The sequence below is a fragment of the Tachysurus vachellii genome, chromosome 7 (assembly GCF_030014155.1).
Source record: "Tachysurus vachellii isolate PV-2020 chromosome 7, HZAU_Pvac_v1, whole genome shotgun sequence".
NCBI classification, from domain to species: domain Eukaryota; kingdom Metazoa; phylum Chordata; class Actinopteri; order Siluriformes; family Bagridae; genus Tachysurus; species Tachysurus vachellii.
The window spans coordinates 26,120,829-26,148,647 of NC_083466.1; the positions used below are offsets into that span (position 1 = coordinate 26,120,829).

General features: G+C 36.8%; 2 protein-coding genes across 3 annotated transcripts; both read left to right on the forward strand.

The window, feature by feature from the left end:
- Positions 1 to 2,105: 2,105 nt before the first annotated feature.
- ripk1l (receptor (TNFRSF)-interacting serine-threonine kinase 1, like) lies at positions 2,106 to 17,231 on the forward strand. 2 transcript variants are annotated; one of them, XM_060875160.1, is made up of 11 exons: positions 2,106 to 2,239; positions 5,274 to 5,494; positions 6,159 to 6,312; positions 7,527 to 7,664; positions 8,041 to 8,272; positions 8,721 to 8,870; positions 9,201 to 9,277; positions 10,229 to 10,298; positions 10,934 to 11,455; positions 12,380 to 12,529; positions 13,712 to 17,231. In XM_060875160.1, the coding sequence occupies exons 2-11, from the start codon at positions 5,343 to 5,345 to the stop codon at positions 14,029 to 14,031; spliced, it is 1,965 nt and encodes a 654-aa protein (XP_060731143.1). In that variant the 5' UTR covers positions 2,106 to 2,239; positions 5,274 to 5,342; the 3' UTR covers positions 14,032 to 17,231. The 2 variants fall into 2 exon arrangements, with proteins under 2 accessions (XP_060731143.1, XP_060731144.1); XM_060875161.1 differs by having other exon boundaries at positions 2,157 to 2,239; positions 5,336 to 5,494.
- Positions 17,232 to 18,383: 1,152 nt separating this feature from the next.
- On the forward strand, positions 18,384 to 26,312 carry LOC132849000 (E3 ubiquitin-protein ligase RNF138-like). Its single transcript, XM_060875162.1, has 7 exons — positions 18,384 to 18,490; positions 20,444 to 20,601; positions 20,692 to 20,845; positions 21,650 to 21,816; positions 23,090 to 23,195; positions 24,820 to 24,927; positions 25,836 to 26,312. Exons 2-7 carry the CDS (start codon positions 20,456 to 20,458, stop codon positions 25,899 to 25,901), a joined length of 747 nt encoding a protein of 248 aa, XP_060731145.1. The 5' UTR covers positions 18,384 to 18,490; positions 20,444 to 20,455; the 3' UTR covers positions 25,902 to 26,312.
- The last annotated feature ends 1,507 nt before the right edge of the window (positions 26,313 to 27,819 follow it).

The following is a 27,819-nucleotide window of genomic DNA, read 5'->3' on the forward strand; positions in this document are numbered from 1 at the left end:
TAGTATAGCAGTAGTTTGTTTTTGTAGTTGCACCAGTATCAGTAGTATAGCAGTAGTTTGTTTTTGTAGTTGCACCAGTATCAGTAGTATAGCAGTAGTTTGTTTTTGTAGTTGCACCAGTATTAGTAGTATAGCAGTAGTTTGTTGTTGTAGTTGCACCAGTATTAGTAGTATAGCAGTAGTTTGTGGTTGTAGTTGCACCAGTATTAGTAGTATAGCAGTAGTTTGTTGTTGTAGTTGCAGCAGTATTAGTAGTATAGCAGTAGTTTGTTGTTGTAGTTGCACCAGTATTAGTAGTATAGCAGTAGTTTGTTGTTGTAGTTGCACCAGTATTATTAGTATAGCAGTAGTTTGTTTTTGTAGTTGCACCAGTATTAGTAGTATAGCAGTAGTTTGTTTTTGTAGTTGCACCAGTATTAGTAGTATAGCAGTAGTTTGTTTTTGTAGTTGCACCAGTATTAGTAGTATAGCAGTAGTTTGTTGTTGTAGTTGCACCAGTATTAGTAGTATAGCAGTAGTTTGTGGTTGTAGTTGCACCAGTATTAGTAGTATAGCAGTAGTTTGTTGTTGTAGTTGCACCAGTATTATTAGTATAGCAGTAGTTTGTTGTTGTAGTTGCAGCAGTATTAGTAGTATAGCAGTAGTTTGTTGTTGTAGTTGCAGCAGTATTAGTAGTATAGCAGTAGTTTGTTGTTGTAGTTGCAGCAGTATTAGTAGTATAGCAGTAGTTTGTTGTTGTAGTTGCAGCAGTATTAGTAGTATAGCAGTAGTTTGTTGTTGTAGTTGCAGCAGTATTAGTAGTATAGCAGTAGTTTGTTGTTGTAGTTGCAGCAGTATTAGTAGTATAGCAGTAGTTTGTTGTTGTAGTTGCAGCAGTATTAGTAGTATAGCAGTAGTTTGTTGTTGTAGTTGCAGCAGTATTAGTAGTATAGCAGTAGTTTGTTGTTGTAGTTGCAGCAGTATTAGTAGTATAGCAGTAGTTTGTTGTTGTAGTTGCAGCAGTATTAGTAGTATAGCAGTAGTTTGTTGTTGTAGTTGCAGCAGTATTAGTAGTATAGCAGTAGTTTGTTGTTGTAGTTGCAGCAGTATTAGTAGTATAGCAGTAGTTTGTGGTTGTAGTTGCACCAGTATTAGTAGTATAGCAGTAGTTTGTTGTTGTAGTTGCAGCAGTATTAGTAGTATAGCAGTAGTTTGTTGTTGTAGTTGCACCAGTATTAGTAGTATAGCAGTAGTTTGTTGTTGTAGTTGCACCAGTATTATTAGTATAGCAGTAGTTTGTTTTTGTAGTTGCACCAGTATTAGTAGTATAGCAGTAGTTTGTTTTTGTAGTTGCACCAGTATTAGTAGTATAGCAGTAGTTTGTTTTTGTAGTTGCACCAGTATTAGTAGTATAGCAGTAGTTTGTTGTTGTAGTTGCACCAGTATTAGTAGTATAGCAGTAGTTTGTGGTTGTAGTTGCACCAGTATTAGTAGTATAGCAGTAGTTTGTTGTTGTAGTTGCACCAGTATTATTAGTATAGCAGTAGTTTGTTGTTGTAGTTGCAGCAGTATTAGTAGTATAGCAGTAGTTTGTTGTTGTAGTTGCAGCAGTATTAGTAGTATAGCAGTAGTTTGTTGTTGTAGTTGCAGCAGTATTAGTAGTATAGCAGTAGTTTGTTGTTGTAGTTGCAGCAGTATTAGTAGTATAGCAGTAGTTTGTTGTTGTAGTTGCAGCAGTATTAGTAGTATAGCAGTAGTTTGTTGTTGTAGTTGCAGCAGTATTAGTAGTATAGCAGTAGTTTGTTGTTGTAGTTGCAGCAGTATTAGTAGTATAGCAGTAGTTTGTTGTTGTAGTTGCAGCAGTATTAGTAGTATAGCAGTAGTTTGTTGTTGTAGTTGCAGCAGTATTAGTAGTATAGCAGTAGTTTGTTATTTCTGTTGTAGAAATATCATCAGTAGCAGTGGTACCTGAGGCAGTATTATTTTTAATCAAAACAGTTTTTGTAATAATATATGTGTGTGTGTATATATATATATATATATACAATAATAAAAACGATTCTCCTCTCAAACATATAAAATCACCCTGTAGTGACTTGCAGTGTAAAAAAAGTCAAATCAGTGCTCTGGAGTCGATTGTTTTTGTCTGGATGGAGGGAGGAGTGTATTAACTTTCATTTAGGATGCTTATAACGCTTAATGTTTCTACAATCCGGAAATAAATTCTACAGGAACTGACATTAGGATACAATGCGCGTCGGTGAGTATAGTCTAATGAACACTAGCACAATTCTACACTGGATTATTTCTGAATGTGTTTTTGGCTTCAGAATGTGTGTGTGTGTGTGTGTGTGATGGGAAAATAAGATAACTACTGGTTTATGTTAGGAAGTGGTTTATGTTTCAGATAAACAGCTGTCTGTGAGCATCTGGAAGACGAAAACACATCTAATGACCTTTAGAGCATTTGTTTAGTTAAATCAATATTAAATTCATGAAACATGAGTCTGTGCGCTTAAAAACAAACAAACAAACAAACAAACAAACTCCAGATTTCATTTATTACACTACAGTTTTGTTCCGCTTTTATACACGTTATTATATCCGTGTTATTATAAACTTTAAGCACATAATCCGATTATTTTATTTGTCTGACTTTTACTGAGAGGAGACCGATTTCTACTTCCGCATTGGACTCTCCAAGATATGACTCACTCAAACACACACATACATATACACACAGACACATACACACACACACGCATATATACACATACATATACATACACATACGTACACATACATACACATACACACTCATACACACATACAAATACACACTCATATACACATACACACTCATACACACACATACAAATACACAAACACACACACTTCTAGACACATACACACCCATATACACACTCGTACACATACACGCATACACACACTCATACACACTTATATAGACACACACACTCACATACATGCACACATACATACATACACACATGCACTCACTCACTCACACACACATAAACACACATTACTGCGTCACAATGCGAACAGGTTTGCTCTACACAGGGTCTATAATAACCAGAGGTGTGGAGAGTATCCACAATCTGTAGTCAAGTAAAAGTACAAGTATTTTTAGAAATATTTACTCAAGTAAAAGTAACAATCTTAACAGTTACTTAATTAAGATTAAAAAAGTACCATTGAAAAAAAAAATACTTAATTATGTCGCTTTGTAGAAGCCAACATTCTGTTTTCCTATTTAAGCCTAGACAAAAATTTATCAAGAGTAACTCCTCCTAGGGCTTTTGAGCCACATGCACCAAATTCGGATATGTTGTAGACCCTGGTCTGAAGTTTGTTGCTATTACTTTTCTAAGCGATCTGAGTACCAGTACTTCCGGTACCGGCTCTCAAAGTGGCCTTTTTCCCCCATAGACTCCCATTATAAACTTTGGAGGTTTATAACTCGGCAAGCTTTCGAAATATCTACACCAAACTCGGCCAGCTCCTTTAGGGTGATACTCTGAACAAAGTTTACTGACTGGCCTTTTGGTTGTGCCGCAGCCCCGCCCCCAAAATATGAAAAATCAAAAAACTTTTTACAACATGGGCATGTGACATATTAAAACACTCAGCCCAATGTGGGGAACTTCCTCAAGAGTATTCTGATGACGTCACATGCTTGTCTCCACTTACCTCCAAATGTTTTGGCACCCTAGCTTTCTGTATACTTGCTTCCAAAAGTAACACTGACCCTTATGTCCACTCGCCTCCAAAAAGCACCGGTCTTCGCAAATACTTGCATCATCAAAGCCAACATCAAAGTTTGTCACCACGAACTGTACAAATCTAGTTAGCTAATTCAAATTTATTTGTATAGCACTTTTAACAATGTACATTGTCTTAAAGCAGCTTTACAGAACATAAACATAAAACAAAATGTTAATGTAAAGATAAAAAATAAATATAATGTTTTTTTTTTCCACTATCATGTACTTGAGGAAAAGTACACACTTTTAAATATACTCTAAAAGTACAAGTTAGCCAAAAAATGTACTCAATTATTACAATAACATGAATTATATTATTAGTTGTATATATTATATCTTTCATATTATAATTTTACACGTGGTTTTGACACGTGCGGTATGGTCCCCATCTTGTTCACATGCGTTTATGTTCTTATGTGCTTGTTTTTCCATACGATTGTTTTTTTTTTTTTTTATTACTATCATATTCATAGCCTTCTGTTTCACACTATTTGTTTTCCACATGTGATTTATTTTTTTCTTCATTTATTTTTTATTTGATTTCACTTTTTCCCCCTCACGTGATTTATTTATTTATTTACTTATAAATGATTGTTTGCACCTTAGTTTGTTTTCATTTGATTCTTTTCACGCGATTCATTGTTTGACATTCGATTCTTTTTGGTTATTTGTTTATTATGTTGCTTTGTAGAAGCCAACATTCTGTTTTCCTATTTAAGCTTAGACAAAAATTTATCAAGAGTAACTTCTCCTAGAGCTTTCGAGCCACATGCACAAAATTCGGATATGTTGTAGACCCTGGTCTGAAGATTGTTGCTATTACTTTTCTAAGCGATCCGAGTACCGGTACTTCCAGTACTGGGTCTCAAAGTGGCCTTTTTTCCCATAGACTCCCATTATAAACTTTGGAGGTTTATAACTTGGCAAGCTTTTGAACTATCTACACCAAACTCGGCCAGCTCCTTTAGGGTGATACTCTGAACAAAGTTTTAAATTGGTGTACCGACTGGCCTTTCGGTTGTGCCGCAGCCCCGCCCCCAATATATGCAAAATCAAAAAACATTTTACAACATGGACATGTGACATATCAAAACACTCAGAACAATGAGGGGAACTTCCTCACGGGTATTCTGATGACGTCACGTGATCTCACGTGAAAATAAAGAATTTGCACAACATGAACAAGCTTTCAGTTTACTTGCTTCCAATAGTAACACTGACCCTTATGTCCACTCGCCTCCAAAAAGCACCGGCCTTTGCGAATACTTGCATCGTCAAAGCCAACATCAAAGTTTGTCGCGACGAACTTTACAAATCTAGTTTCCACTTGTGATTCTTTCATACAATTCTCGTGATTTATTCATTGTCACATGATTTGTTTATTTAAGAACAAATATTTTTATTATTATGTGATTTTTTTTTTATTTTTTATTTTGTTTTGTTTTGTTTTTTTCACATTTTATTTTTATAATTTTTTATATATATATTTTTTTATCCCCTACAAAGTGCACCTATAGATCACAGGGAGCAGGGAGCATTTGGGATTTGACCCATGTCTCTTTAAGCAGTGAAAGCATGGCATCGAGCTTGGACATCATGAAGACCTCAGACCTCATAAAGAAGGAGCGTCTTGATTACGGCGGCTTCGGGGAGGTGTTTTTGTGCTACCACAAAACTCTGGGACATGTGGTGCAGAAGACGGTCTATACAGGACCACCACGTAACGAGTGAGTATTCGTGTGTCTGTATTAGACAACACAGGACAAACCATGTCAGAGCAATATGAAACAAAAAAGTGAGATAAATCCGTTCATCTCAGAAGAACCGAACATCGCTGTGAAGTAAGCATAAATGTTTCTTTAAGTCAGCAACCTGTAAAAGGTTTTACTTCCCTTATGCTGCTTTTTTAACTCCTACAGTTTTGCCCCTGTTCCTCAAACAACCACTCGATTACATTGTGTGTGGAAACAAAAATCAGAATTGGGAACCAAAAGTACAAAAAAAAAAAACAAAAAGATTTGTGTGGTTGCTCCGTCATCATTACATCATTCTAAAATCCAGCTGAAAAACATTTTGTTTGTTAAATTAAAAAAAAATTGTCTTATTAATTATTTCTTAAATTGAATAATCAATTTCTGTATTATATTTTATATTTAATTCAATTCAATAAAATAAAAATGTAAGCCGCTTTGGATAAGGGTGTCTGCTTTACGATACCAGGACGAAACCCGTAAAGGAACCAGATTTAAAATGTAAAAACAATGTTTTTTAAAGAAAAAAAACAGATTTTATGCATCAGTATGGATGGTTTTATTTGAACTTCATACTGACGTACAGGTCGATGCACAAGAAAAATAAGTGGCTTTGTTATGTGTTTTGTGGTGCGTGCAGGCAGAAAGCATCTCTGCTGGAGGAAGGAAGTCTGATGAGCAGGTTGAACCATGAACGTGTGGTGAAGCTGCTGGGGGTCATACTGGAGGAAAGAGACTACTCTCTGGTCATGGAGCTCATTCCTAAAGGCAACCTGCTGGTCATGCTGCAGAAAGTGAGAACGCTAAACTCATTAATCTCTAAACATCTGATGTTTCCAGTGCTGCACTTTCCACTCTGCTTTACATACCTTAGCTAGGAACAGTAGCATGAGCAGCAGAGAATTCAGACAGAAATGTACTTAAGGTAAAGAAGAAAAAAAATTGCACTTCTTATGCACTTCTGAAACCTACCGGGTTTTTGGACTTTGATGTGGTTCCACATCCAGGATGATTACAGAAACGCCACATTCTGTGTGAGCTTAATCCGGTGTATCAGCAAAAGATAGCTATGGCGCTAAAACTGTGTTCCGTAGCATACAAATGATGCTGAATTCTGAACTGACGATTTGATTGGTTACGGATCATAAACCATCGGAGGATAAACTGAATCTCTGTGATCTCAGAGACTTTAATCATGGATGTTGGTGCCAGATGAGCTGCTTTGAGTCTGTTTCAGAAATTGCTGGGATTTTCACACACAGCAGTTTCTAGAGTTTATACTGTACAGAATGGAGTAAAAAGAAAAAAGAGTGACTTCAGTGGAAAAGTGTGTGTGTTTTTTTTTTTTTAGCAGACAGTAAGTCTATAGTAACTCATATCATCAGTCTTTACAGCTGTGGGGAGAAGAAAAGCATCTCAGCATGCACAAAACCTCAAAGTCTGAGGTGGATGAGCTACACCAGCTACAACAAAAATCACCTGCTCTTTTTATTCCAGACTTCCAGCTCCTGATAGACTCAGATTCCTGTTCGTAGCTGACAGGAACCTGAGAGGAACCTGATGTGGTCTTGTAGCTGGTGTAGCTCATCCACCTCAAGCTTTGATGTGATGTGGTGTGATATCTGAGACGCTTTTCTGCTCCCAGCTATAAAGAGTGATGATTTGAGTTACTATAGACTTCCTGTCTGCTCAGAACAGTCAGTTCGCCTCTGATTACTTTCATAAACAAGATGTGTCAACCGGCAGATCTTCTGCTCACAGGATGTTGCCACAGCTTTTTGTGCTGGAGAGTGTTGTGTGTGTGATCTGAGAGATCAGCAGTTTCTGAAAGACTCAAACCAACCCATCTGATCCCAACCTCCAGTCTTAGTGATCAGACTTTTTCTTAATTCTGATCTTTGATCTGAACATTAACTTGAGCTCTTGACCTGCATCTGCATTGCACCGCAGCCACGTGATTGGCTGATTAGATCACAGGTATACATTTTTGTTTTAATGCTGCTTTCAGGTGAATGTTCCAGTATCCATTAAAGGCAGGATCGTCCTGGAGATCCTAGAGGGGATGGTTTATCTAACAGACAACCAAGTGATTCACAAGGACCTGAAACCAGAAAACATCCTGGTGGACGAAAATTTTCATATAAAGGTACAGCAACGTTTAAGATCGTTGACTTTCGATTTCTAAATTAGCGACGCATTTATGAGAGAAAGCTTTAAATAGGTGATTAATATATGTGTTTAATATGAATATAAAGTGATTACATTTAGCATACCATATATGGTAAATGCAAAGGCGTGTGTCTTAAGAGACAAAGTAAAACTTTATGAAAAGCAGAGAACAACAACAACAACAAAAAAAATTCTAATTAAAATTCTACAGGCTTCCAGATGAACAGCTTTATGTTTAGCGTTTATTTTAATTACTACAGATTTTCACTGAGATGTTCAACTGAATCGATCATTGTGTAGAAAGAGAAACAGCCTAGAAATGGCTGACTAACCTGTTGTGTGTTTGGTGTCAGATCGCAGACCTCGGTCTGGCCACGTGTCAGACGTGGAGTCGGCTGACGAGGGAGGAGTCACGCAGACAGAGTCGTGGAGGCAGGAAGTCGTGTGTGATGGCGGCCGGGACGTTGTGCTACATGGCTCCAGAGCACCTGGAAAGCATCAACACTCGCTCTACTGAAAAATCTGACGTTTACAGCTTCGCCATTGTGGTGTGGGTCATTCTGACCAGTAGAGAGCCTTACGAGAGTGAGTGATGTCACACGTAGGACACCGTGAACCTACACGTCCCGTAGCTCATGACCTCATGACTGTAGTGCAACACTTCATTCTTACGTATTAGTGTCTAGTGTATGAAATCTCCTTAAGTTTCTCAACAACCTGTAGAACCAAGCAAAAAGCTCCAGATCTTAGCAATAGTAAGACTAGCATTAAACCAACACCATGTCTGGGTTAAGATTTGGAAGATAATCTTGGATTTTTAGGTTCAGTCTTTGTATAACGGTTTGTACAGCAACGCGCACCATGTAGATGGTTTGTTAGTCCCTTCCTGTATAACCGATTGACCATCAGATCCATCATGGAGGCTGTAAAAGGCCTTTCCACCATATTTGTTCTTGACTAGCGTGGTCAGCTTTGTGTATTTATTTGCTGCTCTATTTTGTTGTTGTCTATCATCTTGTTCTTCTCTTTCCAGATGCTATTAGTCAAGACCAGGTATGCCAGTGTGTGCGTAAAGGAGACCGTCCGGATGAAAGCCTTATTCCGTGCAGTTCACCCAAAGAGATCATCAGCCTTATGACGAAATGCTGGGATCATGACCCTCAGAAACGACCTCGTTTTAAAGGTGATGTCACTTCTAAAGGCACGTTGTTACCGCAGAGGAGAGAAGTTATTCAGATCATCAAAATGATCAGAGATTAGACAGGTTGCACCACAGACCATATTGAATTGGACACCAGTTCAGAATATTATGGGATGTGTGCTTAATAAAACTGAATCAGTGTTAATTCTGACTTTTTTTTTATTGTTTTTTTTGATGAAACTTTGGGATCAAATGAAACAAGTGTAAATTGATGAGTTAGAATTCTTTGAATGATAGATTCCACTTTACTTACCTTTCTTTCTTTCTTTCTTTCTTTCTTTCTTTCTTTCTTTCTCTTTTTTTTTATTACAGAGAGCTATGACTCGTTCTTGCCTTTCTATAAGAAGAACCTGCACTCTGACATTGAGCGAGATTTGCAGGGCCTTAAAGTAAGTGTTTTTGGGTGCAAAAGTTTGCATCCCCTCTATTTATTCAATTCAATTCAAATTTATAGACAAATTTATAGAACACAGACATAAAACAAAAGTTTATTATAAAGATTAATATAATACCAAAAATTCAAGATTAATATTAGATATATTTAAATGTATTTGTATTTATCCCCAATGAGCAAGTCTGAGGTGACTCAAGTGACTGTGGGGAGGAAAAACTCTATTGAATGGTAACGGAAGAATAATAAGAGGAACCAGACTCAAAGGGGAACCTCATTATTCTCATATGTGTAACACTGGAAGGTGTGATTATAAATATACAGTCTGATAAATGTTGTATTGATGGAAAAGCCCACATGGAGTTGGCAGCTCCTCTTTAGTATCGCAGAGTCTAACTGGAGCTGGTAAATCTCTAGATGACTCAGGATCCTTACAGAGTCGGCGTCATCTCGGTGGAGGTCCAAAAACTTCATGGCACGGAAGACACTCAGAGCTGCTAAAAATTCTGGATGCCTCAGGATGGGTAGAAAGAGAGAAGCAGTGGAGAGGAATTAGCGTAGTTTCTGTTCATAATATTAATTAGTTAATATTTATTGGTTTTAGAATTATGAGAAGACAGACAGACAGACAGACAGACAGACAGACGGACAGATAAAAAGTAAGCAAAATGAATAATTTAGTAAGCAAGTACATATGCTAATAATAATAATAATACCTAGATAAACTAATTGGTAAATGACCATATAATAAATAAATAAATAAATAAATAAGAGTAAGCAAGTACATATGCAAAATAATAATAACTGAATGTTAGGAACTGATGCTGTTAGTTTATTATTACTGTTCAGTCTGATTATTAAGTGAGAAGGTGGTTAAAAATAAAACTCTATAGATTGGTCATTGTGGTTCAGCTGGATGTTATTTCATCTTCACATTCATGTCCTGCAGGATTTGTATGAAGGTCCATTGCTGGAGAAGTTAAAATCACTGACCACAGAGCCGGTAGTTCCTGCTGCAGGTACTTTGATTCGTACTCCAAACAAACATCGTGACGAATCGTAACATTTAACTCTAGTGTATGTTAGAAGTCACTGCTCCATTTAACCCACTGGTTTTGTAGTAAGTAAGAAATAACATGATGGTGATGAAGAAGGCGATGATGCTGTGACACAGTGGTGTTGATATGAAGCTCATATGAAAGTAGACACAAATTTGTAGTGTTTGATCAGTATTTCTGTTTGTTTTTATCTAGAATACTAGGAGCCATATATTCCTAGAAAATTTCCACACAGATGTTTGTACCTTCAAAGTAAATGTTGATATCAAATCCATTTCTGAGATGCTACTGAGATGCTCCAAGTGTTTGTTTATCTAAAAAGAAGCTCAAATTTATCTAAAGTCTAAGATTATTGACTAAGTGTAAGATTATTAAAAGCGGGACAAACACACGTCTCACACTGAAAGACAACAACGTCCTGACTCATTTTAGATCAGACTCACAGACACAACATCAGACGTTTGTTTACACTGATTGAAAACGCCCTATAAGTCGATTTAATGGTAACGTATCGGTAAAAAGCATTAATTTAGTACATTGTTGCTGCATCTTAGCTTTTTCACCCTTGTGTAATTGTGTTAATTTCTTTGTTTCAGCACTGGAGGCTCCACCCTTTCGGCCACGCTCCGGCGACTCTCCTACCCCTCTGCTGAGTTCAGACCTGGGGCCTGTGGAAACGAGCATGGAGGAGATGAGTTTAATGACCTCAGGTTCGGGTGACTTTCAAGCGGACGCCGTCCCTGACCAACCTTCTGAACCGCCGAACCTGGAACAGAAACTGAACCAAGAGTTCAGATATCACAAAGAAGGCAGCTACACCCCTGAGCAGCAGCCCTACCTCCCTGCTTGCCATAATAACCCGGTCTTGCCGACTTCCCCCAGCTCCATCTGGGGTGGAGATTTTCCTCAGCCGGTATCCTCAGTGCAATCTTGGTCCAAGCCGAATCCGAATCCAAATCTGAATCCTTATGAGGCTCTCACCAGGCCGGAATACACAAACCAGCTGTCGGCGTCGCCTTCGCAGTGTGGACCGAGTCAACAGCATAAACCCATTGAACGCATGCAGTCATGGCCTTCTGATTTCTCTGCAGCGGGGATCACTCCTCAGACTGAAACAGGTACACACACACACACACACACACACAATGGATAACAGTGTGTAGAAGAATTCAAATGATTTAAAATAAACTTTTCCAAAATTGCAGAATATTTACCAAATTTAAAATGCTCAAATTTTTCCGAAATTTGCGATGCAACTTGCAGAGATTTTTTTTTTTATTTTCTGAGGAAAATTACACAAATTTTTCACAAACTACTCAAAGAGGGCTATGACTGAACACGTGTTGTGATTAAGTCACACAACAAGTCTCAAACCAAACCTTCAGAAAATCTGCAATCATTTTTAGAAATCACAGATTTTGCTCAAATTTTGTGTCAATTTTTTCTATCACAAAATCCTGGAGAAATTCTTGTGCAACTTTGTATACCAGGTTTACAAAGTTACATATTACAGAAAACCATATTCCAATTTGGGCAGATTTCAGGACATGAATGAAATTTTCAGAATTTGACCAAAACCTCAAAATTTCTCAAAACTTCTACAAAATGTCTAAATAATGAATAAAATCATGAATATTTAAAAAAAAAAAAAGTTTTCAATTTAAATTTCATGTAGAATTTCAATGCTCAATTTCTCAAATCTTCATTTTAAATATTAAAAAAATTAATTTTCAAATTAAACCTTATAAATCATTGCAAAGTTTTAAGTTCCCCTAAATCTTAATCTTATATACAGAAGTCTATGTATAGAAGTTTTTTTTAATGATTAGCCCAGAAGCTTCATCAACAAGCTCCGCCCACTTTCCCTTATTAACATCTTACGTAACACCATACGATGCTCCCTGATATAACTTCCGTTAAACATCATATTTAATTGACATGAAACACTGCGATATTACAGCACATGTTGTGATATTAAGATAAAAAATGTGACGCTTGATGTTTTTTTTTTTTTTTTTTTTTTTTCCTGACGCTGTTTTCAGGTGGATCTCTGTACATCAGTCAAGCCAGTGGGATTCAGATCGGGAACAACAACACCATGAATTTCCGCAGTGTAGACACCTCGTCTCTCAGCTCGCATTCTACTACGTCGTCCTGCATCATGAAGTATAAAGAGCTGCTGGTGAAGTACGGTCAGTCACTTTCACACACAAACATCCTGCTTTTTTTTTACTGAATTCTATTCATTTCTATTCGATTTCTATTCTTTTTTTATTCTATACAAGAAAAAAAAATTACATTTTTTTTGTTTGTTTTTTTTGTAATCATTTTCATTGTGTTAAAACATGTATAGCGTTTTACACACCTGCCATTTTCACAATTTCTCTTTTAGTTTATTGCAGAAAAAAATATTCTTCACAAAATTTCAATTCAGTTCTTGTTAATTTGCCAATTATTCGTGATTTCAGAATTATCCTTGTGATCGTTCTGGCCAAAATTGCTCTTTTTGCTGCATAATTTTTCCAAATCTGAGTTTTTTTTATGTTTTTACTTTTTAAAGAAAACGACTCAAACTGGTGAAATCGCAAGCACGGGATTTTTCTTTTAAACCCCTAGCAGTTAAGACGTGTCAGTAATGACTTTCTGTTAGAGCTGCACTCGTGTTCCACGCACGCGAATGAAAGACGCATTTGTTCGTATCGCTTTGAAAAATTCGAATACAAAAAAAACAAAATCTGAATTAAAAAAAAAATAATTTGGGACAAATTCTCCTGCTGGTTACTGACTGAAATAAGACAATAACACTTAAGGAAATAACTTCCAATGGAATGAGCTGCAAAAAAATCTATGTGGACTATTATTTTAAGTTGCTTTAGTTTTATCTTTTTGTTTTTTGTTTTGTTTTGTGTTTTTTGTTTTATTTTGGAAAACTGCTTGAATTGGTGCAAGCAAATGATTCTTTTTTTTTTTAAACTCCTAGTATTTAAGACACATATAAAATGACTAGAAAAGGGAAAATCTGCATTATTTTGAAAAAAAAAAAAGTAAAAAGTTATCGATTAATTTTTGTGTTAATTTTGCAGGTTTTTTTTTTGTAGATTGCAAAATTCTGATATCCTGAAACCATGTATTGTTTAAACCATGTTTACAACAAACATGATTTAAAGTCTGTCCTCTGATTTGGACAGATTACATGATATTTTGGATCATTTTTGTTTCTTTTTATACTTTTTATTTAAAAAAAAAAAAAAAAAAAAGTCAAAATTCATTCATAAAAATCATTTCCAGTTGATGAAAAAATGTCCCGGGTTTACATTTAACACCTTACAGTAAACATTCATATCGCTATTATTGTTGTTCTTGTTCTCATGTAGAAGACCATGCCGTAACTGATGAACATCTGGAGCTGGTCCGCAAGAACGTAGGTGGAAAGTGGAAAGCCTGCTCCAGGAAGCTGGGCCTCACCGAGGTGGAGATTGACGCCATCGAGCACGACTATTCACGTGACGGTCTGGCGGAGAAGGTCCACCAGATGCTGGAGCACTGGAAGATGAAGGAAGGTCTTCAAGGCTGCACGGTGGGAAAACTATGTCGTGCCCTGGAGCACTCTGTTAAAGCAGATGTGCTTCTCGACATACTGCTCAAGTCTCAAGACTACACCGCTCTGTATAGCAGCGTCCTGAGTCAGCTTTAACAAGTTAAAGTAAAAGTCCAGGTGGAGATTTTTTATATAGAAATAAGAGTAGAAACACTTTGACTTTTCTATTTATTTCTACTTTTCTTTCTACTTTTTTCTTTCTTTTTATTTCAAAAAACATATTTTTATCCTTTAACCAGACCATATAATTATCATTTTTTTTTTTTTTTTTGGTATAAAATTTTGTATAAAAAAAATCTTAGTGGGGAAAAAATAAGAAATCACTGTATCACTTTTATTTCATGAATTTTCAAAAAAATCAAAGGAAAAAGATCGATCGGATGATTTTAAAATGATACTTAAGACTTTTATTTAACGGGCTGCGGAATATTACAGAATATTTTTACAGAAATTTCACCAGCAATCTGCGATGTATATGCAATATTTCAGATTCACACACACAAATCTTTCTCTTTCATTTAACACAAATTTTAAACGTTTATTTTAAGAACTTTTTCTATTTGTTCCTTTTCGGAAGTTAAAGATTCTTTAGCTTTAGTTATCCAGCAAAGACTTAAAGAATCCTTCCAAAACCCAGTTTTCATCTTCCTAGCTGAATTTAAAACGTCTGAGAGGTTCTAAAGAACACAACAGAGCATAAAAATGAGTTTGAATGACAAGCTTAACCAGTTAATACACACACTCTGTTTAAACAGAATCCTGGGTTACGTAGTTTGAGATTTCACACTGCTCGCACTTTACCTAGGATTAACAACGAATCCTGTCTCTACATAAGCTGACGTTTCACACTGTACAGTCCTAAACCCAGGCTCTCCTAATCTGCACATTTGCTCCTTCAACAACAACCCTGACTGGATAAATCCAGCCCGTGACCGCTTTACATACCGCTTTACATACCGTCTCATCTCATCTCAGTGAGAAAAAACGTTCAGGTCAGTCGTTCTGCACCTGAGCAGGTTTTATTATCTTTCACAGCTTGTTTTTTTTTTTTTTTTTTTAATTTCTTTTGTTTTGTGTTTTGTTTTTAATTCCGTCTTGTCGTCGACCAGCCGTTCATTCGTTGACACCTGACTTCTTCTAAATTTTTCTCTGTGCTGTATTTCCGTCTCGCTACGTCACACGCTTCCGCCATGTTCGAGCCGTTTTTTTTTCTTCAGTGAGGTTTTCACACGTGAGGTTTTTTGTATGGTAATGGGGTTTTCGTGCATTGTTCAGCTTCTGACTCAGTGTTTGTTGCTAAGCAACTAGCCGTAACGTTCGGCACCGTGATATGGAGTAAACACTGTAAACACTGCTGAGCTGTTCCTCTTCAGAGCAGAGTTTTATAACCCTGAGATTAAGCGTATTGTGAAAGGCACTTGGACAACGAAGGGTTCTTGTCTTCCAACAGGAATATTAATACAAATCCTTCACACAGTTTTGTTATACACCAGAGTTCTACACCAATCCTTTAACAGTCTCCTCGAGCTGAAGTGGTCTTTTTTTTTGTGTGTCCTGATAATCATGTTGGCGAAATATTACAACAGTTACAGTTGTTTACCCTGTTTCTAAACATGATCCTGAAATATTAGCAACACAAACATTAACGCAAAACACTTTATCTCCGTTTTTTGTTTTGTTTTTAAAATTCTCAGGAAATTCTTTACAGCGTATCTCTGCTAAGTTAAGTTGTGCTTTTTACATCTTAGCATAACGACTTGGGAATCCAAGGGTTGGCTGAAGTGTAGCGTTTATTCATTTAATTCAGATGGATTTTCTTTTTTTTTTTTTGTTTTTGTGATTATTTTCCCCAGTGTGTTCAGAAATTAAGCTCAACAATGTTAATAAATAGACAAAATATTACTGTAGACTTCTACTCAATGCTCAGGAAATAGACTATATAGTCAGAAGTGTGAGTACTCCAGAGCATCCTGTCTCCTTTTACGATCTATCCCAAAATCCCATGGGTATTACTACAGAGCTGCTCCTTCTTTTTATACTAGAACATGGATCTACTCTTCTCTTCTGTGAAGGCTTTCCGTTAGATGTTGGAGCGTGGCTGTGTGGATTGGTGTACTGTACGTTCAGCTCAGAAAGCATTAGTGAGATCAGACGCTAATGTTGGGACGTTGAAGAAGACTCCAGTTCCAGTTGATGAATGGTGTTGAGTCAGAATCAGAGCTCTTGAGTTCTTCCCATCCAAAGTTAACCTCCACACTATGTCTCCATGGAGCTGTGTGCTTTGTGCATAGCTGCATTGTCATGCTGGAAAAGTGTAAGAGCTCTTAGTTCCAGTGAAGGGAAACTGTAACACTTTAACCACCCGACGCTGTATGTGCATAAGACTTTGTGTTTGAAAAAAATAAATAAAAATAAAGTTTTGATGAAGTAGCCATATATGGGTGTGACGATCAGGGGTGCACATACTTTTGCATGTATAGCATAAATCTGCATTAAATGGATCTGGAGAATTTATGCTGAAGTAAATCCCTGCAGAAATTCCTGGCTTTGGAAGTTTGCCTAAGTCGTGGCCTAGTGGTTAGAGAGTTTGATTCCTAACCCTAAGGTTGTGGGTTTGAGTCTCGGGGCCGGCAATACCACGACCGAGGTGCCCTTGAGCAAGGCACCGAAACACCCCCCAGCCCCCAGAGCCTTGTTTTTACGGAAATATACAAGCAAACTGTTGATGACTGTTGAATATTAATAATTTCTGAATTTAAATGGAATTATGAGACGTTCATTTACATTAACGAAACTTCATCAACTTCAAATTCAATTCATGAAATATATAAATGTTTATAACAGCCGGACAGAATTATCTGAAGCTACAGTAGGCCTTGTTGGATTTTATTAGCAAAATGTCAGTCGTATCTATGCTGCATATTTACATTTACATTTAAACTGAAGGTATTTGTTAGACATCCTTAACCAGAGCGAGGTACAAAAGTGCTTCAGGAAGAGGAAGGTGTCCACCCATGGTTTGTGACTCAGCTGTTCGGACATCTAGGGGAAGTTCATTCGGTGCTAGAACAGAAAAGAGTCTTGATATAAACCAACCTCTGTATGTCATGTGCTGGGACACGAGTGTGTGTATGAGTGCATCAGGAACACAGAGTGTAATGGTTTGTCTTCCAACACTTGTTCATTTTACATTCTTCATGTTTCTTGTATCATGTTATATTTACAGCATCGTGTATTTTTGTAACTGTCATTGAGTAATGTCTGTATTTTTAAGGTATTAAAAGAGAAAAAACTAATCGTCTCTCTTCTTATTTAAAGGGCATTTTCCCATGATGGGTATAAACAAAGGAATTGTTTTAAGTCATTACACTAATTACGTCATTGTACGTCATTGCTTTGTAATGATAAATGATAAAATTTGATAAATATAAACTTTTATCCACTGATCTGTGCTATAAATGATTACTGCGATCATTTGAATGATTTTGCAGATTTCCTGTTCGAACACGGGTTGAGATGCGGTGTGAAGCAGTGACGAGTTTTAATTCGGCTCAATTTATTTGTGTAGCGCTTTTAATAATGGACGTTGTCTCAAAGAGGCTTTACAGAAGCATAAAAATGGAATAAAAATGAGAAGTTTTAAAATCAAGTTACCATTTATGCCTAATGGGCAAGCCTGAGGTGATGATGGCAAAAAAAATCACATAATCAAAATCTAGCTTTTGAATTAAGTGAATCGAACCTTGTAGGTGACTCTCTGATTCATGATTTCTGGACTCCATGATGCAACTCCCTGATTTTGGGACTCCATGATGCGACTCCCTGGATCCTGGATGTGACTCCCTGACGTACTGATTCCCTGACTCTATGACTCCCTGATGCGATTCCCTGACTATCTGACTCCCTGAGGCGATTCTCTGATGCGACTCCCTAATTCCCAGACTCCATAACTCCCTGATTGTCTGATGCGACTCCCTGATGCGACTCCTTGAATCCATGACTCCCTGATGCGGCTCCCTGATTCCCTGATGCGACTTCCTAATTCCCAGACTCCATGACTCCTTGATTCCCTGATGCGACTCCCTGATGTGACTCCCTAATTCCCTGACTCCATGACTCCCTAATGCGACTCCCTGATGTCCTGACTCCATAATGCGACTCCCTGACTCCATGACTCCATAATGCGACTCCCTGACTCCCTGACTCGCTTGTGATTGATGATCATGTAACACGTCAGCTACAGCTTTATCTTGATTTTCAATCTTGAGATATTAAACTGACGTGTCTCCTAGTACTGCATTACGAACCTAAAACAATAGTAAAAAAAACGAGGAAGTCAGGATATTCAAACAGGATCAGTGAAAAATCCAGCACTTCCTGCCTAGCCGAGGGATGTGGGTGTAAAAGGGTGATTTCCACTGCTAGTCAAATTGAGAAAGAAAGTGAAAGTCAAGCAGCAACTGAGAACTCGTTCATCTCACAAACACACAGTAGAGCTTTAAAGAGTTTGTCTCAGAGATTCGTCTCCCAACCTGAGGGAGAGACTTCATTCAGTGTAAGTGATTTTTACACCTTTACATTAAGACGGAATCAGTGGAAATGGGATTGTATTATTCAGACAAGTCTGTGGTGGTTTTAATAAAGATGAGAGGTGGAAGTGTTTGTGTGTGTGTGTGTGTGTGTGTGTGTGTGTGTGTGTGTGTGTCTAATGTATGTTTGTGTGTATGTATGTTTGTATGTTTATGTGTGTGTGTATGTGTATAGGTGTGTGTGTGTGTAGGTGTGTGTGTGTGTATGTATGTATGTTTATATGTGTGTTTGTGCGTGTATGTGTATGTGTGTGTATCTAATGTATGTTTGTATGTATGTATGTGTGTATGTATCTATGTACAGTATGTATGTATGTGTGGGTATGTATGTTTGTGTGTGTGTGTGTGTATGTATGTATGTTTATATGTGTGTGTTTGTGCGTATGTGTGTATGTGTATGTGTGTATGTGTATATGTGTGTGTGTGTGTGTGTGTGTGTGTGTGTGTATGTATGTGTGTGTGTGTATGTATGTTTATATGTGTGTGTGTGTGTGTGTGTATGTTTATATGTGTGTGTGTGTGTATATATGTGTGTGTGTATATATGTGTGTGTGTATATATGTGTGTGTGTGTGTGTGTGTATGTGTGTGTGTATATGTGTGTATGTATGTATGTTTATATGTGTGTGTGTGTGTGTGTGTGTGTGTCAGCTTAAAGTGCTTTTGTATTCATCTTGAGGCAGGTGACATGACGTGAGAGTATTTTTAGCAGTGGAATGTACTGAACTCTGTACTGTGGTGTTTATAATTACTAAACCTCTGAACACAAGTGAAAATGTTTGTACTCTTCCTCAGGTACACTTACATACAGAAGACACTCCCTACTGCCTTATATTCATCTGTCTGTTGTTGTTATTATTTTAAAGGAAGCTTTAACTTATTAAATCTTAAATATTATTCTGATTTACATGTGCACATTTACGCCGTTTACATTTCTAAGATAACATAAGGCTAGTAAATTGTAGTAAACCTCGAACACATTGTTCACACACTTCATAGATCTCATGTTTTAGCTAAAGTCACATTCTGACTCAATTTCCCACAATGCCTCTGTGTTGCAGTGGTTTAATTTGAATATGAGGGCGTTTTTCCTCACCGCTGTCTCCTCTGGCTTTTTATATATAAAATACGTTTATAAATATAGAAAATAAATATATTATATATATTTTAAAATACCTTAGGCATACATGTATGTATGTATATATTAGACATGTATAATGCACGCTTATTTATATTTAAATATAATATAATACAAATATTATATTTGTATATAGATATCTAGTGTGTAAACATGTGTTTATCGTTTTCTTTTTCCAGTTTCTGCACCGTAGGACTGAGAGAAACGCAATTTCAGTCCTCTGTCCTGTACCTATAGGAGAAGTGACAATAAAGCTGTCTCTTTGACTCTTACTCTCTTACTCTGACTCTCTGACTCTTTGACTTTGACTCTCTGACTGTCTGACTCTCTGACACTGGCTCTCTTAGTCCGAGTCTCTGACTCTGACTGTCTTACTCTCTTACTCTGACTCTCTGACTCAGACTCTCTGACTGTCTGACTCTCTTACTCTGACTCTCTGACTCTGACTCTTTGGCTCTGACTCTCTGACTCTGGATCTCTTAGTCTGACTCTCTGACTGTCTTACTCTCTTACTCTGACTCTCTGACTCTTTGATTTTGACTCTCTGACTCCGACTGTCTGACTCGCTTACTCTGACTCTGACTCTTTGACTTTGACTCTCTGATTGTCTGACTTTGACTCTCTGACTCTGACTCTCTGACTCTGGCTCTCTTACTCTGAGTCTCTCCAAATCTACATTTTTATTTTATTTTGTTTTTATTTGTACAGCTGCTCTGTGACAACGTGTAGAGTTTTATCTTTTATAGAAATAAAATTGAACATACATCTCGGTTCCTCAGCAGGAGTCTGAATTCATGGGAAACTCGTCAGAATTAAACATGGCCTTGATTGAAGCTTCTCCAACAGCAGACATCGATTCAGACACAGAGGAGGACTACGACTGCCCCATCTGTCAGGAGGTTTTGAAAATGCCCATCCGCACCAAGAACTGTCAGCATGTGTGAGTGGAAGCCAGATACACAAGCCTTAGACTTAAATAATCAGAGATTAGGAGATTTTAACACTAACTCGAGCTGATTTCCATCTCCAGGTTCTGTAGGAGCTGTTTTCAGATGGCGGTGAGAAGTCAGGGCCCTCAGTGCCCGCTGTGTCGGAGCCCCGTGTCTCAGAGAGAGCAGAGGGCCACTGACGTCACACAGAGGATGAGGGAGAAGAAAGGAAAGTGCAGAGCATGTGGAAAAGAGGTTTACTTCTCTTATTTATATAAGATTTTTTTATTATTTTGGTTAAACATCAAGGTATGATTTTTTTAAAATGCCATGTGCAAGATCATTATTATTATTATTATTATTATTATTATTATTATTATTATTACTGGAAAAATACACAAGACTCCGTCCTGTGCTGCATTTCCTAAGGTCTCCAGCAGGTGGTGGCGTTTCTCTTTTTGTTTCACTTTTATTTACTAAACATGGGAAAGTCCTGGAGTTTCTGCCTACGTGTTTCATTTCAATCATCACAGTCACGTGATCAGGGCACACACATACAAACACACATACCCACACAAACACACACATTCACACACACATACGCATACCCACACAAACACACACATTCACACACATTCACACACACACACACACACAAACACATACACATACACATACCCACACACACACACACACATACACACACAAACATACACACACATACACACATACACAAACACACATACACATACAAACACACATATACACACACAAACACACATACACATACACACAAACACACACACACACACATACACACACACACACACACACATACACACATACACACACACATACACATACACACACAAACACACATACACATACACACACATACACACACACACACACACACACATACACATACACATACATACACATACATACACACACACAAACACACACACACAAACACACACACATACACACACAAACACACAATACGAGGCAAACCTTTAAAAAAAGGTGTTATCTATGATGAGGTCTTTATCTTTACAGAAATTCCTCAGTAAGATGAGGCTCCACTACAGATCCTGCAGGAAGTATATCGAGGAGTTTGGTCCAATCCGTGAACCCACACTTCCGCTTCCTGCCCAAACTCTTCCTAACATACCGGAAAGCAGTGTGTTTATCAGTAACATCTCCATTCCTACAGCTTCTAACAGGTGTGTTAATGCTTACAAACTCATCACCACATTAACCTGCTAATATAAACTTAGGGGAAGCTGAAAGTACATAAACACATACTGTCCAATCAACATGCATACAGTAGATTAGATTAGATTAGACTTTATTTTGTTATTGCACATGAGTACAAAGCAATGAAATGCAGTTAGTACCTAACAGATATATGTACATATATATATATATATATATATATATATATATATATATATATATATATATATATATATATATATATATATAAATAAATATACATATAATGTACATAAATAGAGATTATATACAGTGATATATTAATGTTCTGAGGGTTTCATCAGGGTCATTTTTCTGAGCTACTGAGCTATTGAGTTTGAAGACTTCAGTAAGGAGACTGCTGTGGGGTTAAAGTTGTTCCTTAGCCTGCTAGTCTTTTACTGCAGACATCTGAACCTCTAGGAGGGTAAACAGCTTATGGGCTGGATGAGAGGTGTCACTGATGATGCTGTGAGATTTATGTAGACACCCGGTTCCTCTAGATGTCTTCAAAGACAGTAAGTGGGGTCCAGTAGTGCTTTACTTTCGTTAAGTAAGTGTGTGTGTGTGATAGTTTGCCCCACTATTATTATTATTATTATTATTATTATTATTATTATTATTAGGATTAGGGGGGCACGGTGGCTTAGTGGTTAGCACGTTCGCCTCACACCTCCAGGGTTGGGGTTCGATTCCCGCCTCCGCCTTGTGTGTGTGGAGTTTGCATGTTCTCCCCGTGCCTCGGGGGTTTCCTCCGGGTACTCCGGTTTCCTCCCCCGGTCCAAAGACATGCATGGTAGGTTGATTGGCATCTCTGGAAAATTGTCTGTAGTGTGTGATTGTGTGAGTGAATGAGAGAGAGTGTGTGTGTGTGTGTGTGTGTTCCTGCGATGGGTTAGCACTCCGTCCAGGGTGTATCCTGCCTTGATGCCCGATGACGCCTGAGATAGGCACAGGCTCCCCGTGACCCGAGGTAGTTCGGATAAGCGGTAGAAAATGAGTGAGATTATTATTATTATTATTATTATTATTATTATTATTATTATTACATCAATAATAATATTCAACAATAACTTCTAGTTGAACATGTTTTGAGTTTTGTATTAAAGTTTTGTATTACAGATTAACTTCTGCTCTGGGAGACCATCTTATCTCCAGTTAATGGTTAATGGAAGCATTAAGGACACAGCTGTAGTAATTCTGTTCTCCTGATTGTTTTTGTGCCTCTCTGTGTGTGTCCAGTGCAGGAAGAGTGTACACGTGTCCTTACTGCTCACTCATGGACCTCAGTGACATGGCCCTGGTGCAGCACTGTGTGCGCCAACATCATCAAGACCAGACTCCAATCGTAAGATCCACAGCATCATACCTTCTTCTGACAGACTCAGATCTTCTGTTAAACTAATTCATCTAGAGATCTTCAACAAGAATAATTTATCTGGAGATCTTCCACCAGAATAGATTATATAGAGAGTTTCCAACAAACTAATTCATCTAGAGATCTTCAACAAGAATAATTTATCTGGAGATCTTCCACCAGAATAGATTATATAGAGAGTTTCCAACAAACTAATTCATCTAGAGATCTTCTGTTAAAGGAATTAATCTAGAGATCTTCTGTTAAATGAATTCATCTAGAGATCTTCTGTTAAACGAATTAATCTAGAGATCTTCTGTTAAACAAATTAATCTAGAGATCTTGTGTTAAATGAATTCATCTAGAGATCTTCTGTTAAACGAATTAATCTAGAGATCTTCTGTTAAATGAATTAATCTAGAGATCTTTTGTTAAACGAATTAATCTAGAGATCTTCTGTTAAATGAATTCATCTAGAGATCTTCTGTTAAACAAATTAATCTAGAGATCTTCTGTTAAACAAATTAATCTAGAGATCTTCTGTTAAACAAATTAATCTAGAGATCTTCTGTTAAATGAATTAATCTAGAGATCTTTTGTTAAACGAATTAATCTAGAGATCTTCTGTTAAATGAATTCATCTAGAGATCTTCTGTTAAACGAATTCATCTAGAGATCTTCTGTTAAACGAATTCATCTAGAGATCTGTTAAACGAATTAATCTAGAGATCTTGTGTTAAATGAATTCATCTAGAGATCTTCTGTTAAACGAATTCATCTAGAGATCTGTTAAAAGAATTAATCTAGAGATCTTCAAAGAACTAATGTATTCATAGAATTATCATGAAACTAATTTATCTTGAGCTTGTCCACCAATCTGATTTATCTAGCGATCTTCCATCAGACCAATTTATCTGGAGAGCTTCCAGGTAATCTGACTAATTTATCTGGGGCTCTTTCATCAAACATTTACCTATAGATCTTCTGTCATGCTACAGTAATTATCTAGAGCTCTTTTACCAAGTTAATTTACCTAGAGATCTTCCATATTACTTATCTGGACATCTTCCACCAAACGTTTTAATCTAGTGCTCTTTCATCAAATAATTGATCGAGAGATCTACTGCCAGAATAATTCATCCTGAGCTCGTCCACCAATGTAATTTATCCAGCGATCTTCATCAAAGTAATTAATCTAGAGATATGGAGATCTCCCACCAAACTAATTTATCTACAGCTCTTTCATCAGATCTTGTTTCTCTTTCATTTACGATCTTTTACCAAGCTGATTCTTCCTTCAAACTCGTTTATCTTTTGACAAATTGGTGTATCACACACCCAGACAATTTTTTTCTAGACATCTTTCACCACACTAAGTTATCTAAAGATCTTCCACCAAACTACTTCATCTGGAGATCTTTCATCACCCTTTAGAGATCTTTTAAACAACCCCAAATATCTCCTTCATATGTTCTGTAAATGATAAGTGGAATTTCTGCTGAAGAGGTTCAAAACCACGGGTTCCTTTCAAGAGTCTTAAAGATGAAGTCAGCTCGGTGGTATAACGTTTCTGCCGTACAGCAAGTGATTAACCCGACCCTTGCTCTATCTGAAGGTGTGTCCGATCTGTGTACGGATGCCTTGGGGGATCCCCGACTACACCAGCAGGAACTTTATTGGCCATCTGGTGCGCAGACACAGGTTCAGCTACAGCAGCTACATGGTAAATTATTATAATATATATAATAAAAAATATAATTAAATCTAGATTTACTTTCTATTTATCTCAATTTCACTTCTCCTCCAGTTCTCACGATCTTCTCTGAAGCATTACTTTGACTTTAGATGATATTATCCAGCAAGAACTTCAACATTAATGCACCTTTAAGACCATTCTCATGTCTGACGTAAACTTTGTCTTATTAACTTAAAAAATAACAAAAAAAAACGAGGTAATGGTGAGGAAGTGACTGTTAAAAGCGTTAGTGAGAACAACAACTCACTTGCTGTGTGGCATCAACAACATTAAATGATAATAGACTCATGGGACGTTTTCAATCAGCGTAAACAAAGGTCTGATGTTGTGTCTGTGAGTCTGATGTAAAATAAATCAGGACTCTGTTATATTTCAGCGTGAGAGGTGTGTTTTAGTGTCGAAGATAAATCCGAGCTGCTTTTTTAGATGAACAAACGCTTGGAGCGTCTCAGAGAGCAGAAATTGGTTTGATATCAAGATACAAACATCTGTGTGGAGAAAAGAACTTTTCTATCAATATACAGTATGGCTCCTAGTATTGTAGAGAAAAAGCAGAAATAGTGATGAAACACTAGAAATCCTTAAAGTCCTGAGTGTTTACTTTTAGATGAGCTTCATATTAACACCAGTGTGGAGTGAGACGCGATAAAGACGTTCAGTCATCAACGTGGACACGATAAAAACAGGAGGAAATTCTGTTAAACCTTCAGGATGTTCTGTTATATTGATTTAATCAACTTTGCTTAATTAAACCACACCATCAGGATGCATGCTATATGAATGTCTACAACACACACACACACACACACACACACACACACACACACACACACACACACACGTACACGTGTTTGACTCTTGTGTTGTTCTTACAGAACGAAAGTGAGGAAGAAGAAATGCACCTCCTCACAGCGTTACAGCTGTCATTCCAGGAGTTTTAAAACATTCCTGAAAAACTAGATTTCTGCCTCACCGAAGGATCCTGCACTTTAACCGTCTGCTGAAAAACACACCAGGAGTCGTCATTTAAACTCTTCTTCTTCTTTACATATTTTTTTTTAGAGAATATTGAATTATTGTGGACAGATATTTCCAAGAAAACGTTTGTTTTAATGCACACAAGGCAGCAGAGTCTCTGCACATTATTTCTGACTTTAACAGCCTTTATGTAATAAACGATGTCATCATTCTGATTTTGATTCTGAAAGATTCCTGTCTGATGTTTATGACGCAAACAACAATTTTGAGTAACGATTTTTAATTACATAATTTTAAAAAACATACTTTACGATGTAAAACGTCAGTAAAAGAAAGAATTGCAATTGTTATTTATCTCATTTAACCCCTTTAAAAAGGAATGAATTTATTAAATAAATAAATAATGTTATATATAAATAAATATAAATAAATAATAAAAAATGTTAATAAATAAAAAGAATTCATTCATTCATTCATTTTCTACCGCTTATCCGAACTATCTCGGGTCCCGGGGAGCCTGTGCCTATCTCAGGCGTCATCGGGCATCAAGGCAGGATACACCCTGGACGGAGTGCCAACCCATCACAGTTCACACACACACACACACACACACACACACACACACACACACACACACACACACACTCTCTCATTCACTCACGCAATCACACACTACGGACAATTTTCCAGAGATGCCAATCAACCTACCATGCATGTCTTTGGACCGGGGGAGGAAACCGGAGTACCCGGAGGAAACCCCCGAGGAACGGGGAGAACATTCAAACTCCACACACACAAGGTGGAGGCGGGAATCGAACCCCCAACCCCGGAGGTGTGAGCCGAACGTGCTAACCACTAAGCCACCGTGCCCCCCAATAAAAAGAATTGTTTTAAAAATTGCACAATTGCATAAAAAAAATTGCACAATTAATTAATTACTTAATTAACTTATTCAATAAATTCATTCATCATTTTTTTTCATTCATTTTCTACCGCTTATCCGAACTAACTCGGGTCCCCGTATTCAATAAATAAATAAATAAATAAAAATATATATTTTTTGAATTGAATAAAAGGAAAAAATATACATGGATGAAAGAAAGAAAGAAAGAAACAATTTTAAGTAAATAATAAAAAAAAAATTATAAACAGTTGTTTTTTTCTTTAATTTGTTACTGAAAATTCAAAACATTTCTAATAATATCGACACAAAGACAAAGCAATGCATACACAAGATAACAGATAATATAACTATAATATTTTATCCAGAGCGACTTACAAATGAATGAATAAAAGCAAAGCGATATATTAAGAAAAGAACAATACTCTTCTCGATATTTAGTTATATAAGCTAGTGCAAGTGCATGGGTGTTTGTTTGTTTGTTTATTTATTTATTTATTTATTTGTTCCTTTTTGGTTGTTTGTAAATTTATTGTTTTGGATTGTGGACAAGTGTTCACTGAAGAATTGGGAGTTTATACTTTTTTTTTTTACCTTTACATTTAGTGTCCAATTAGTTTTGATTTTTATTTTTCATTTTTTTTCATTATCTATTTGTCAAATGACGTCCTGTGTGGACATTTAAACTAGGTATCCAGTATAAAGTGAATGCCTAATTAAATACCAAAAAAAACAACAATACCTATTTTCCCCAGACTGTATTTTCTTGTTGTACTAAATAATATTCAAATGACTATTTGATTAATAGAAAAAAATGTAAATTGTAAGTTTTAATTTAATGAATAAATTAAACAAATGAACGCATAACACACTGCAAAAAGGTATTGGATTCATAGCCTCCTTAAAATCGTGACAGCAAGAATACACAAGGACGAACCCATGATCTTAGCTTATATAACGGAATTATTACAGAATGTAAC

Bases quoted from the DNA above. Each gene is read 5' to 3' on its own strand.
- ripk1l (XM_060875160.1), top strand. From the start codon at position 5,343: ATGGCATCGAGCTTGGACATCATGAAGACCTCAGACCTCATAAAGAAG. The intron at 6,313-7,526 runs GTGAGAACGCTA...TGCTGCTTTCAG, and splicing joins TGCTGGTCATGCTGCAGAAA to GTGAATGTTCCAGTATCCAT. The intron at 12,530-13,711 runs GTCAGTCACTTT...GTTCTCATGTAG, and splicing joins AGAGCTGCTGGTGAAGTACG to AAGACCATGCCGTAACTGAT.
- LOC132849000 (XM_060875162.1), top strand. From the start codon at position 20,456: ATGGGAAACTCGTCAGAATTAAACATGGCCTTGATTGAAGCTTCTCCA. The intron at 21,817-23,089 runs GTGTGTTAATGC...GTGTGTGTCCAG, and splicing joins ATTCCTACAGCTTCTAACAG to TGCAGGAAGAGTGTACACGT. The intron at 24,928-25,835 runs GTAAATTATTAT...TTGTTCTTACAG, and splicing joins TCAGCTACAGCAGCTACATG to AACGAAAGTGAGGAAGAAGA.